The following is a 16065-nucleotide window of genomic DNA, read 5'->3' as shown; positions in this document are numbered from 1 at the left end:
GGAAAATACCTATCACATCTCTTCGATAAACGGGTATTCTCTAATCTGAAGTACATGAACAAAAATCTGGAGTCGCCCGCAAAAAGTACATTACCCCAATCTTGAATATTCCAGTTCACATGTTTTCCTGCGAAACTTAACCTAGATGCTCAGTGTTCCCTGGTCAGCTGAGGAGCAACGTCAGCTACTCTAGCTCTAATTTCAGCATTACTTAAAAGATTTCTCACGGTTAGCGATATTTCTTTTGCCTATTTTTTGTATTTTTATTAGTTTCTGGTAGTATAACAATAAAAACTTCCACTAACGCTGATTTGGTAAGCAATGTTGTCACGGAGATGCAATTTTCTTTTGGCGGAGTGTATTTATGTTTCGTACTTGAAAATTTGAAAATTTCTGTTCTATTCGTAAACACAAGAAGAAGAAACGATACCGTTAAGAATAAATGTGCAAATAGATAACCAAGAACAAACTTTCTTGTTTGATAGATTTCAAATAGTGTTAAATTGTTAAAAGTATGCTATAATAGAGTCACACCGTTTAGAAATGTGGCCACTTTTTTAGATGTAAAAAACTAGACATGTGGAAATTGATCTTCGACATCTGTTTTGTTAGAAATTCCGCATCTGTATGGTTGTTGACGGTGTACCGCGCATGAATGCGGTATAACTTCATTGCTGGTAACGCACAATGCCACTACGATAGTGGTTTCCAAAATTCTTCCTTCAATCGTAAAGTAAGTTTCTTCACATTATCTCTCTCCGTGTTAAATGTATCAAACAAATCGATAATATTCGTGAGGCCTGAACTATGTGTAAATATTTTAATCGTGCTAAGATATGCACCATGACCAAGAAGTCCAAGCAGTGTCTCTAGTTTTATATAAGTAAATTTGATGGAACATCTAAACTATTGGAAGTTGTGTTTAGGTTGAGTGGCAAAAATGATGACCGAAGTGCATTTACGCAGTTTTCTAACTCTCTTTGGACATAGGATTAAGAAAGCGAAAATTTTATTATCAACAATGAAGCATCAAAATAACAGAATTGCATCATTCAATATGGCCGACATCCATTCCGTGTTTTGGGAGAAGAAGAAACTTTGATGTCCATGCGTCTATAGGAGCCGCCAAATATCTGAAGGAATAAGACATTTTTTCAGTATGGTATGGTATGGCCGACAGAAAAATTCCGTTTAGCCTATGCCCAAATAAGGCTTTAGGTTAAACTAATTTGTATTCGATAATTGTATTCTGGAATTTTTAGAGGTTAGTGACTTTGGCTAGTAAATTGAAATATATATTAGGACTGCAACTACTAAATATTCGTTTGGATCATTGGTATTGTCAGTTTATTATTCTTTTTTCTTTTCAGTCTCTTCTAAATAAGTAATTGTAATAAGTAATAAATGTTTGAATTCTAAATTTCTTCAGCTTATTGATAGAAATACCTACCACTGAAGTGTATTCGGATAAGGTCCTTTCGGATGGTGCTCTTTGGCTTTCTTCTCCATCAGAATAAGGAGCGTTTTTGGGAACGTGAACAGGAGTCGGTGAATGGTTATGTCGTGGCGAGGCTACGTAGTGATTTTTGGCTACTCTTCTAGCCATCTTGAGATTTCAATCAAGTGGGTATCATCTGAAAAAACATACAATAAATAGATATTGTTATGACTTCATTTTTATAAACAATAATATAAACAATCACTGCTTAACAATTAAAATCTTATTTACATTATCCAGGATATCGGATTTAAGACATTACAACTGAGACACCAAATTGTTTACAGAGAGACTCACCATTATTACATCGTTTAACGTTTCATTAAATACTGATTTTCTGAAAAATTCAATTATTATTTTTCTTTAGGTAAGCATTTTTAGGATGAATCGCATTGTTTTTTATTTGAGCACTCGTTTCAAAGTGATAATAGCATTTTCGTGAAAATATAGATGATAAAATTAGTCATGTCGATGAATGATAGTGAGATACACTAGAATGATGAGAATTTATTAATGGAACATCTGATGAAGTTACTTCGTTAATAGAAATCGAATGTTTGGATTCGTTCGTTTCCACATACAGCATCACTAATCAAAGCGAAACAACGTTAGCAAACCCGAATAGTGTTTTATTCAACGACATTGCATGCTGAAAATATACCGTGTAGTCCTTTTTTCGCTAGAGATTTATGCATTCGAATGAGGAAGTTACATGTAGTTCTTAAATGCACATGCATCAAAGTCGATAATATGTTCAAATTCGTACTCGTAACGTATACTTATTTATGTAAATAAAATGACTTTACTAACAGTATTAACTGCAGGGGTCCGGTTGCAATAACACATCAAACTAGAGTTTACTGTTACAGTAACAGAGAATGAAAGATGTCTATCAGCCCGCATGCTGAGGATTCTTGAATCAATTCCTTACTCTGTAATAAATGAGATATTTCAAATAAAATCAATCATTTTTTACGACGATTTTTGATTAGTTTAATCTATCAGTTGAAATTGGTAAAAAATAATATAAAGCCTGTGAAAATACGTTTGATAAATGACTACAGATATCCTAAATCCATTCGGATGGATCTGACAATGTTATTTCTGATCTGAACAAGTTGATGCGACCTGGAACTAATCCTCAACCACTACTGAATACACTGCTTACACCACCACTGCACCAACAGTCATAATTGTTTGATACGCGTTTCGATAACCAAGTACCGTCTTCAGAGACTGAAGGTAAACTTTAGGTAAAGGTAGGTGAAGTTTACCTTCAGTTTCTGAAGACGATAACTTGGTTATCGATACGCGCATCAGACACTGTAATTGTGAGTGTCGGTGTATGAATCATTTAGTATAAATATAGCCAACGGTTCCAGAAATTCCAAAAACTCAACCACTAATTCGATAACCATCACAAAATATTTGTAAGTTTAAATTTTGTCACAAAAACAATAGAATTTTTAGTTCAAAAGGCAAAAATTTGGAAATATGTGATGTTATTATGATATATGATAATAACCTTAACGACAAATGTTACCATGGATAAATCAAAAATATTAGTCATAATGTTCAGGCTTTAATTATTTATATTCTGCCGCCATACTGTAAAAGAATTCAAATCTATATAAGTATAACAAATTATCACGATAATTGTTTATTGGTATAATTATCAAAGGATACAAATAACACAAATACTACAGCACAATGGATAGATTTCTAATCTTAACCATAAGCATAATCATAATGTGTTAACAACGATTATTCACTTTTGCGTAAAACTTGTCACTGGCATCTGCGAAAAAAAATGCCTCAGGACGTTGCATCGAAAAAGTTTAGCTTTGAGAAAAACTTCACCTTAATTATAAACAGTAAAAGCAAGTGGGGTCAGAACACCATACAAGAAATGAACAAAAATGCCATTAAATGGTATACGGACGGATCAAAAATAGCAGAAGGAACTGGAAAAAGAGTGTACGGACCAAGAACCAAACACTCTGAAAACCTGGGTAGCGCACTAAGCATTTTTCAAGCAGAAATCTAAGCAATTTAAAAATTTGTTCAGTTTAATCTAAAGAGGAACTATCGCAAACAGGAGACCATCATCCTGTCCGATAGTCAAGCAGGCATTAGAGCTCTAAGCTCCAATATCATAAATTCCAAACTTGTTTGTGCCGATAAAAACTAAATGAGCTAGGCAAGAAAAATAAAGTTACCCTACAATTGATTCCGGGTCACACCGGAGCGAACGGAAACTTCTTAGACTTTTTAAAAGGAATGGGGTTGATGGATCAGCTGTAAAAACTGGGATCTCCGGTATCGCAGCAAGAAAGGGGCACACAGAGATCCTTTGGGTCGCAGTGTATACAAGACCCCAAATCTATATATACATATATGAAAACCAAATTAGTCAAAAGTATGAAATTTTCCATAAAAATGTACTATTTTCCAAACACTATCTCTCTTTAAAATGTTAATTTAATCCTGGAAATAGGTATTCGCTCGATAGAAATAAACTATGATTTTTTCAATGAACTAGAAGGCTGTTAATCTTGTTATGCTACTATGACAATTTTTGCCAAGTCAGTAGCGTTTGTACGATGATGAAGCCATGTCTATCGGAAAGCTGAGGGACCTCTACATTCCCCCTTTCCTCGAAAAACTCTGGTTTTTTCTGTTTATTACGAGGCATAAGACATTTTCTATGAAGAGAGGAGTATGAGAATGAACATGCTGATGGACGCGGATTTTAATTGTAGACAAAAAATGAGATTAGTTAGTCAGAAAATGTCTCATTCGAAGATCCTTTTTATATGCCCATTATCTATATTAAAAATCCCTGATATATTTATTTCGTTTATAAATATATATCAAGCTAACAAAAATTGAGCAAAGTTTTTATTTTTGTATTATTATTTTATTAAAAATATTATGATTTTTCCAAATTGTTTTTTATATAATCAAGGGTACTTGGAAGACGATTGTGCACTGAGGGCGACAGTCAAAGGCAATATCCTCTGGCGCAAGGGTCCCAAAGGTATATATTTATTAGTACATTAGAATACAAACTTTTACAGGTATGTCGAGTTCTTTAACATTATTATTCTCAATACTTTTGTTACTATAAAGATTAATTTTATATAATCCGAAATTGCAATAAACGTTAAAAAAGCATAGCCAGCTTTGCAATGGGATATCAGAAAATGCTGTAGAAAACATTAAGGAAACTGCAGTTGGAGTAGTTCAATTTATCTCTCCGGAAAAATTTCCTCGAGCGCTCCTTTGATGATAATATTACTATTTGAAATTTGAAATTGAGTGAATATTTAAAGAAACAACTTAAATGTTTTAGCCACACATAGAAGATAATTAGTCTTAGTTGTATCGGTGCCAGAAACTGAAACCGACAAAACCGAGTTGTCACTATTCGATGAAGACGACGATATGGAGAGTTTAAAAAACGGCCACATAACTGCTCAGAAAAAAATATTTTTAACCTATAAATAAGACCATTACAAAGTAGAACTTATTGGAAAAATTGTATTATTGCAAAATAATTGGGTTTCATTTAACTTTTTATTTGTTAGAAGTAGGTTGAAACATCAATTTTTACATGTTATTTTAACCTGATTTTCATAGAAAGTAGACCTAAAATAGCACCATGGTGAATACAACAAGTCCACAGAATGTTGGCAAACGTATTATATGGATTTTAGATGGACAGACAGTGAATCATGAGTCAAGCTTCCAAATTACAAACTTGTAATAATGTAGTTACCAAGAAAACCACTACAGACAATTTGGCTATAGTTAAAAATTTTAATATTGTTAAATGTTATTTCGATTTTATTCAATTCATCTCCAACACCAAGTTAATAGTAATCACACAATAGTTACGTTCCAAATCATGTTAAGCGGTTTCAAACATCCAAATTTTGAGTGGTTTGCTTATAACATAATGTAGCACTTACACATATTGTTCAAATGAAAAAGAAACTTTTATACAATTAAGAGGAACACGTACAATTATTTTTTCGTTAACTTGAAATTTGCTAACCCAGAAATGTAGTAGAAACCCATAATGGTCATACATTTTACGCTCAGTGAATTCGAATAATGAAAATTCGGTAGCGTAACGACTGAAGTAGAGGAGGTAATGAAAATTATTTAACCTCATTTTTTTTTTCATGTACCATACTATTTCAAAAGACGTAAATTTTGATAGGAAATACGTGAATTGTACGTTGCGAATAAGATCATTGAACTATTCAGTCAAAAACAAATTCTTACTTAGACTATTTATCTTTATAAATTAAAGACCTTGAAATTAATTGAAGACTCAAAAAGGGATTTAGATGTAAAAATCTGGGTTTACTATGATTATATGAAAATAACGGCAATATTTGATTTCCTATCTAAAAATGGAATTTGTATTTGCAGTTTGACTTTCGTAGTAAATTCTAAATCCTATTCATAAACTTAACATGGGTGTTGTTGAAGCCGATTCATAAACTTTACTTTCCTTTTGCCGTTGCCGTTCGCGGGTGAAGTTTGCCGTTTGCCGTTAGTAGCAAATTCTAAGCCCTATTCACAAACTTAACGTTGGTACCATTAAGGCCGATTCATAAACTTGAGATGCCGTTGCGGTTCGGGGGTGACGTTTGCTGTTTGACATTCGTAGCAAATTCTAAACACTATTCATAAACTTGACGTTGCTTCCATTAACCTAAAAATTTTGTTATTCTTTTTGACGTGGATAATGCTTTTTATTTTCGTAATATCCTTGTTTTTATTTATTTGTAAACTATTATTTATGGACGATATATGTCCTAATTGAGACAAACGTGATAAACGCAAACGGATGTGATTGGCTCTATTCTATTATTTAAGTAGCGGCGAATTCAGAAATCGGTTTTTTCAGCTAACCTCAAAATTCCATAGAAAAATGTTTTCTCCCTCTAAAATATCTATTTCTCTTTTTTTATCAGAGATCAAAACCTTATTTTTTACCAAGACTAGACCAACGCTACCATTTGACATTAACAGCGCCATCTGTGAGTCAGTCACACTATTTATTGAGTAATGTTATAATTTTTTTATATTTTATGTTATGTAAATGATGAACGGCATATATTTTGTATTCATCTAACGTAAGTAGGCTAAGGAAAGATGATTTTTTATTGCATATAAAATGGGCGTGCACTAAAATGTTGAGTAATTCTGTATATAATAAATAATATCAGGTCAAGTGCAACAACAAATTGTTTTGGAATCAACTTTTATATCCACTTTACGTTTACATAAGTTGTGAAAGAAGGCGAAGAGAAATTTCGTTCAATAAATCGAATATGGAATTAGTTATTGATACAACCTATGCATACTATTTTTTTTGGCGGACATAAATATCACGCTTTAGCAGCAGATATATTCAATATTCAATATTTAACGGGATATTCTGTCGAGTATAATCGTTTCCAGGCTAAACTGAAAACAAAAGAAAATATCACCCGCACAACTATCCACGTTCTGTTTCAAAATGTTCATAACTTTTATTGTCACTTATAGTGTTTTTTCTTCTCATAAACCCAGTGAAGTAAACTGATTTATTCATATTGCTGGTTAATAATCATTTGCCAAAATAATACGTGAATAGTTATTTAACCAACAAGTAGATGAATTGAGGCGATTAATCATAAATAATTGGTTATAATACTTTTCCGTCGACCGTATATTTTTGTTTAACAGTTTACGATTTTTATTTTTTAATAATCATTTTATATTTATAATTATATATGTTTATGGTCGAAATATAGCAATTATTATAACTAAATGGAGACATATTAGAACATGTATGGTTTTGCGAGTGTAAGTTTATTTTTTTACATATTTGTCACAGAAATTATTTCAACGTCGGTAGAACGACTGGTATGACAAATCTGTAATGCAGTTACACAAAGAAGAATTTTCTGAGTATATATTCTTCTGCCACAGCAGTTTATTTCCAATCACCAAGTTGTTTAATAGTTGAAAAATCAGCACCGCTGTCTAAAAGTTGCGGCTGCTCCAATTCCAAAAAATTGCCATTATGGACGACATGTATTCACACTAATTGGCTGGGAAGAACTTTTAGCACTTTAATAAAAAATAATATAGTTTGTGTTGGGTATGTAGTGGCCTCAATGAGATATAGCATTTAATTAAACTGAGAATGGTTTTCTGTTCATTGTCTACCTATTTGTGTATGTTTTAGATGCTTTAACTGTTTATTAATTGGATGTTAAATCTTGAACGTCATCCGTTTATAATTTCAATGAATCCTCTTTTCTCATTGCTCCAGATTTTCCGAAAATCAAAGCAACCTATAAAATAATTTAGTACCGAACTTTTTGAAATTAACCTTTGTCACTAGAAACTTTTGACTTTGGATAAACGATATTAATTTATTAGATTTGCTGATATCATTGTTATTTTTTCAAGTCAGTATCGATTTAAACATTGAGTATTTTTGCCACCAAACTTGCAGTTAGGCCGTTCTATGCAATATCTTGAAATATGCCAACAAAACCGTCATTGAATAATGCTTCACTTGCTTCTTATTGCACCATGATATAAATTCGGCTTATGTCTTTTCATACGGACTTCTGCTCTTTTCTGATGATCAACTTAATGATTCTGAATTAACACTTTCTGCCAGCTCCGGCAGCTCCATTTCTTGGGAGAATTCAACACTAACCACCACCAAATTTCACAATTATAAACACAAAACACTGATAATGACAGGAAACAGCGCTCTAACTTGACGTTTTATTTTTTTATTTCCTTAGTTACCATGAAAACCGTCAAAATAGTTTATTATCAGAAATATATGATTTTGAGAAGGTTAATAACGTAGAAAGCGAAAGTAAACAGGATGGTATTTTTGTAATAATATTTTATTGTAAAATTATTTAATTGAAGAATTATTTGCTAACTTATCTACAGTGTGTCGCGTTAGTGCGAAGCAGTCTTATTACTAAGTTCCACTTAAAGCCCACGAGGAATATGTCGATAATTCAAACAATAGCGAAGAAGCAAGTCATTTTTTACAGTGGAACTGTCGGCTCCAGGTGGATTGTAGACATATTTCTAGACAAACTCATATTGATACAATCAATCAAACTTATATTGAACACCCTATATATTTTCTGATTTTTGAACTCTTCTCCCCATTCTCGTTCCGATAAAATAATAATTAAAATAGATAAAGTGTTATAAAGTTCATCCTGGGATTATCTATAGAATTTCTGGGTCCGATTTTTTGGAAATAATTAAGATTCTTAAGAATTATAAGTTATTAAACCTCATTTTTTCGAAGTTTACATGAACAAAAGAATGTATTCATATTTTCTAAACAAATCTTCATCAAAAATATTGAGAGCAATTTCTCTCAATGTTCCTTAGAGAATGTGGATATATCAGGAATATTCAACTAGATCCGAAAGGCATCCCAATCTCCATATCTAAATAGACGTTTTCTTACGAAAATATAAACAGGGGAGTTCAGAATAACTGGAGTAGATAATTAGGAATTTATAAAGGTCGCTTGACATGATGCAAGACAATATGCAAGAAATTGCATGCAATTCCTTGCATGTCGCTTGCCATTATATCATGGTTGCCACTAATCAAAATTCCATAAGTAAAAGTAAAAAAATTCCTAACCTCAAACTTTATTTAATATTTTGTGGGTTGTGTGAAAATGAAAATAACAAAACTATGTGAAATAAACAAGAAAAAAGTGGTCAGTGCATCACTGGCAATAATTATATCTGCTGCTACCTTTATTTTTGGAGTCCGATGGACAGTTTAGCTAGGAAATTCGATGAGAAAACATAGAAAAATTAGTTGAGAATGGATGAAGAAACATATAAAAAATTCCTAAGGAAAATAAAACGTAATATCAGCAGATTATAAACCTATTTCTCTCGAAACTTGCAGCTTGTACGCAATAAAAATGGCACCAAACCGATAATGTGCGGGATCTTGCATGAAACAATCAGCTGACCTTCATCTGCGCATGATTTTGATCAATAAATATTGCGTCTTGCATTGCATTGCACGTTTTATTGCATCATATCAAGCGGCACTAAGCAATTATGCATCCACGTAGAAGGAGGCAAGAATTGCCAGGATTTTTCTATTTTATTGGTTTTTATATTGAACGTTACTTTCGATTATTGTTAATTTGATAATAACTATAATGAATTCTACATATGGTAACGAGTTGAGATGTGTATCAATCTACTTATTAACGCTATGGATAACTTTCCTTTTGATTTCATTGAGGTTAAAGACAATAATATGTGCTTTTATTGTTAATAACTCAATTTTTGACGGTTGAAAGCTCGATCGAATGAGTTTTATTCTAAACTTTTCCTGTAATTTTAGCTTTTACTTTTCCAGTTCTTTTTCTGTCTTCATTTCCAACTCCTGGAGAACAATATTTCTCTTTTTCTCCATATATTTTTTCATTGTTTCTCTTTCAAGTTGTCGATTTATTTCATGGTTTTTCAATTTAAGTGTTTTATCTCTTCCCTAAGCTTGTTCTTTTCCACTCCCAGTTTTCTAAATCAATCGTTTGAAATCATAGTTCGTGCTGATAACTTTTTTTTTTCGAATACTAGGTTCTTCGATTTAATTAGATAAAATATAATTAAATGTTTCTTATGTCATTTATGGAATAGACGCCTATCAAATGATTAGAATATTCTAAAAAAGAGAATCACCAACAGTTATGAACAGTTCTACGTAGTTCCACTTCCTAAACTTTTTATGTGTTAAATGAACGTTAAATACTAACAAGTACTAGTGGGTGGTACAGATATATCTGATTAATAAGATCGTTTTATAGCATTCCATTACCGCATTTTTATTTTTAGCGACAGCAAACACCTGTGATTTCATGTAATTCTTCGTCCATAAATTGACTACTCAAACAAAGACAAAAAATACCTCGTAGCATCAGATGCTATAACTTTTTCTTTCTATGCTTCACTGGAACATACCATAACGGTGCTGACACCGTTTCTTGAATAGTCCCGCGGAAAATTTAGTCATGAGGCATTTGTAAAGGAGTTTTAACTTTGTAAACTAGTTATTTGAATGAATACAAGGTAAGTTAGAAATAGAAAGCAAAATATACAGACCACAAAACTTATCGCATCACTGGTATTTTAAGATATTTTTAATACTTAATTTTAGTTTTTTGGGCTAACCTGTATATGTATCAACTTTATAGATATTTCTGGTTTCTTATCAAGGGCAAAAAAATATCACAATTTCTTACAAATTTTTTGGAAGCAAAAATGCTCGAGTAAATCATTTCTGTCTTGGAGAATGCATTGACATCGAGAACTTTCTAAGCAAATTGTGTTATTGTATAGTGAAAATTTAAATTTATTTTGTTAATAATGGATGTGCCTCAATGTTTAACAAGACATGTGACGAATGAAGAAGCCGCTAGAATCATCGCGCTGATACAAGATAGCCGTCGTCAAAGATACGTCGCCGGGGTAATTGGAGTTCAACAAAGCACCATGTCCAGAGTTGTTATTCGCTACCAAGAAATAGGGTACCTAACCAGAAGACCCGGACAAGGCCGCGGAAGGGTAACTTCGGTAGTAGATGATCGTTATTTGAGGTTAACGGCATTAAGAATTAGGCATACCACCACTCGAAGGCTCCAAACAGATCTGTTGGCTGCTCATAATGTCCCAATAAGCCTACAAACAGTTCAAAATAGGCTGAGAGAAGCAGGTATACGAGCCAGAGTGCCAGCTAGAGGTCCACGTCTTACTAGATAACATCGAGTAGCAAGATTGGAGTTTGCTCGAGAACACGCAAATTGGAATATTTAAGATTGGGCCAATATTTTAATCACGGATGAATCAAGATTTTGTCTGTATTCATCAGATAGACGTATACTAGTATATAGGCGACGTGGTGAACGGCACGATTAGGTTAATTTTTGTCAAACTGAAAGTTTTGGTGGTGGCTCTATCATGGTTTGGGGAAGAATTTCTTTCGAGGGTCGTTCGGAGTTAGTACCAGTGAATGATGGAAGACTAAATGCTGACAGATACATAACCAATATCCTAGAACCCCATGTAGTGCCCTTTATGCCTAATATCGGTGAAACTCTGTGCTAATGCACGATAATGCTCGTCCACACGCTGCTGAGTGGTTCGGCAGTACTTAGAAGACGTAGAGATACCCAGCCTGAATTGGCCTGCACGTAGCCCGGACCTTAACTCAATAGAGCATGTCTGGAACTATCTAGGATGGCAAATTCAGCAGCATCCTGCAACAATAAGAACACTAGATGATTTTCAAAATGTCCTTTTTAACTTCTGGGAAAACATGCTGCAAAGATGTTTAGAAGACGAATAGACGCCGCAAACACATTCAAAATATTTAAAAAATAATGAGTTATGCGATCATTTTTGTGGGGTGTTTATAATGTAGAGCCGTTGAAATCTTTCCGTTTTTATTCAATAAAACTTATAACACAAGGGGAGTTTAGAATAAAATATTAAAGATAAGGCTGAAATAACTTTTGAGGCCGTATTTGCTAGAGAAAACAAACAGGCGATTACGAAATCATATTCAGGGACGAAATTTGAGCACTGTACTTTATGTTTAGACCTCAGACTATTTAACACAGATAGAAAAACATTTCATTCATGAATACTTGAAAAACGAAATAGTTGCATGAAATGGTATAATGCGTACAACGAAAATGAAATTAACCCTTTTCTGGGTAAAAAGTGAATGTACAATAACTATGCATCCAAATTTTGGATCTGATAGTTGAATAGTTCTATCAGCCAAACTAGTAATCACTTGTCATTTTTATTGGATGAATTGAAGTGCAAATTTCTTTAAGATAAAATTATAGTAAAAATATAAATAATTATTTTTGATGTCTAGATAGCTATCAAGAATTTTAATTTGAAATATATTCGTTACATTAATAAAGAATACTTTTTTAACCTAAATAAAGGGTACTCCCATTCATATACACTTATAGTAAGTTATGTATTTTTATTGAACCATAAAAATATTTCGTAAATATAACTTTGCTGGGTCAGCTTGTAAGTATAAATCCTGTAGTGCGCCGCTTTTATATCCTAAAGCACTAGAATATTCTTCTAAATATTCGATAGCTGCGTAGGTCAAGGTAAAGGAGGAATAAAAATAACCTTGGTATTATACTTGTTTATTGTTAAAGTAAACAGATACTCTTATTTATAACAATTCAACATATATACTTACGTAGTACATAAATTCATTTTCTAGTATGTTGGTTTTAGTTCGACATTCATTAATTGGGGACTAGTTACATGACTAAATTATTTTGTTAATTCTTCCAATGTATGTTTTTTTCTTTTAATATTTTGAGTAGTTATAGTATTACTATCACTCACATATACTATTTTTTTTAAACTTTCCGTTTTCTCGCCCTTTATATCACTTGAAATAATTCTAATACAAAATTTCATTGCTGAAACCTGAAATACTGCAGTTTCAGTAAATGTATGAATGTCTGTATGAATATTGGGGTAACGAATACACTGCAACCCAAAACCTGCAACTTGAGTCCCCCTTTTTTGCTGCGATACTGTGAAATCCAGTGTTTACAGCTGATCTGTTAATTCCACTTCTTTTAAAAAGTCTAGATTGGGGGATGGCTGTAGTGACCAGAGATCTTTGTCTCTCTCAGATGTATTACTCTGGAGTTTTACTTCGGGAGAATATGGATTTCGTGGCTTGTGCGACAAAATCTGAACGCCGCATTATCTGTGTAGCGTCTTCAGGGGCTCCAACTGGACTCCTGTTAATATTCGTAGATTGTTCTTATTTAGTTTGATACATTCAGCTTCTCTGCTTATAGTTTCCTTGAGAAATATCCTATAAGAGTGAACAATCTCGATTAACTCTTGATGGAACGCAAAAAAGTAAAGAGAAAAGTGAACAGAAAATGATATTTAGATATGACGGTATCATTGGTACTGTTTGTAGAAATGACTACTGGGTTTCTTCGAATATCAAAAGTTAATATTACTAGTAAAGTCAAATCACCAAAAAAAGGTTTTTAAACGATATTTAGTCCAATATTTTTTTCTCTATATTATATATATATATATATATATATATATATATATATATATATATATATACATACAAATACTCAGACATTATTATCTCTTCCTAAGTAGTAAATTATAAAATAGAAATTTATACGTTTAATTCAGCGAACCGTTTACAAGTTTTATATCTAATAACTGTTTTCTCATTATCTATGTTTCTAGTTGAATCCAAACCTTGATTATAAATCAAACTCAGTGACATTGATTAACAATAACTTCTATTCTACCACCTTTCCGCTGCCACATATGTTTGATATATTCAATGGACTCAAAGAACGGAAATACGAATATAAGTGTTAAAAAAAACTGTTATTTCTAATGATTCAAGAGTTTCTCATTGGAATTTTACATGAAAATACAAGTCTTACCAATTAGTTTTGGACACGTAGTATAATTCCTGTAAAGTCAATGAAAATTTAAATATATATATTATATATATATATATATATATATATATATTATATATATATATATATATAATATATATATATATATATATATATATATATATATATATATATATATATATATATATATATAATATATTATATTCATAAAATGCGGTCTTCAAATGTTCCTTTGAAAACAGCACAAAGAACAACTGTATTAAATGAAACTCTATTTGACTTTACATATAATTATTAAAAATTAACAAATTTATACTAACCCCTAAGATAATTATCATATCATATATTTAACCAACTGGTAGGATTGATTGGAACACGCGATTGGTAATTTGGACTAAACAAAAACACTTTTAAGAAAAATACCACAGCAACAACGATAGAAATTCTACTTTGACTAAAAAGACTTCACAAAGCAGCCAAAATTCTGAAGCAGTTTGAAAAATATTAATTCAAACAATCATCACAAGTAGTGCAAGTTTCATTATTAACGTAGTAACTTCGCCCATATTTAGCACAATCATTTTCGTTATCTCCTTAATCGCAACTCTCTGAATCGAATTCTATGACTTCTTCTTCTTCTTCTTCTTCAGTCGATCCTTCATTGTCTTCAATGTTTATCTTTTTCTTATTGAAAGATGTTTTTACATTAAGTTTACGGATTATGAATGTAGTAAATGTTCATTGGCTTGGTCCTGGTAATTGTAGCAAAACGACGCCTTTCTCGCGTGCAAACTTCAAAGCATATGCCCATCGAGCAACAACAAGACCTTATCTTCCTTTGTTGGCTTGACTACAGAAGCAAAATGTTCCAACCATTGACAGAACAGCTCACGGTCGATGGAAACCAGATTCCGAAACGCTTCCTCGTGTCCAAATTTCCAGTAATATGAGATGTACCGTACTTTTTGAAATGCCTACTATGTCTGCTAGCTCGTGCACTTTCAGTCGACGATCGTCTAGTACCGCTTTTTGGATTTTCTTCAACATTTCTGAAGCCATCATCTCATTTGATTTTCACGACCAATTTTTCCATGTTTACAAATTCAGTGAAAATGTTCACAAACATCTATTGATAACGTGGCGTCTTCAAACATGAAAAACATGTTGTATAGATTGTATAGTTTGTAGTATATCTAGTGATATTTTTTAAGCAACTACCGCCATCTCTAATTTTTTGTGTAATACATCTTTCATTGTATCATGCTGTTTTATTGAAACTGGTTAGGCTAGATTAAGTTAGGTTAGCGCTTTGGTAAATTTTAAATAAAATTAGCTAATAACTTGAACTTGATATTTTCATAATTTCTTCGTTTAAATAGTTATAATATAATTATAATAAATGACCTAAGACATTTTAAAAAAATCGTGACTCCATTTTAATTGATAATAAATCTGAAGAGTAAAAAGTAAACACCGCCACTGTTATTTTATCTTCCTGTATATAATTGGCTAGCGGTATATTCTATACGCCTTTAAAAGTAGTAATAATGGTAGCTCTCGAGAGAAATACACGAGAGAATAACGTAAGTATCTTAATTTGATGACAAAGTTTCGTTCTAGAAAACACCTGAAGTATTTCAGTGAAGAACAATGTGTGCGGTGTGTAGAAAGGACAACGCAGTATACTGTTCATTTATCTACATCGTTTGATTCTTTTTAATTGTTGGAAAAGTTGAAAAACAAAAGGTTAATTGAATGGTATACTGTTAAAAACCATTGCAAATATTTATTTCGTAAAATATCTTTTCACTTCTTAGACCTATTTCCATGTTTTTCGGGATGATTTTTCTTGATTTTTGGTATTTTTTCTATGAAAATTAGTTTAAAATAATATGTAGAAACTGACGTTTCGTCCTTCTTCGGCCTTTATCAAAATAGTACAGAATAGAAATCCGTTCAAACACAAACAAAACTAATTTATTTTACTAGCCATAGAGATCATCAACAATGTATTACACAAGACTGTACA

General features: G+C 32.1%; 1 protein-coding gene across 1 annotated transcript in view; it reads right to left on the bottom strand.

Moving 5' to 3' along the window:
• Positions 1 to 16065, bottom strand: part of LOC130441614 (uncharacterized) — a 47898-nt gene that overhangs the window by 14825 nt on the left and 17008 nt on the right. Inside the window, exon 2 of the mRNA XM_056775372.1 lies at positions 1451 to 1634. Coding sequence (XP_056631350.1) covers positions 1451 to 1606 — 156 coding nt within the window. The 5' untranslated portion in view covers positions 1607 to 1634. The remainder of the gene's footprint in view (positions 1 to 1450; positions 1635 to 16065) is intronic.

The sequence above is a fragment of the Diorhabda sublineata genome, chromosome 3, assembly GCF_026230105.1.
Source record: "Diorhabda sublineata isolate icDioSubl1.1 chromosome 3, icDioSubl1.1, whole genome shotgun sequence".
Taxonomy (NCBI): Eukaryota; Metazoa; Arthropoda; class Insecta; order Coleoptera; family Chrysomelidae; genus Diorhabda; species Diorhabda sublineata.
The sequence above is the reverse complement of the archived record's forward strand: the minus strand, read 5'-3'. Positions and strand labels throughout refer to the sequence as shown.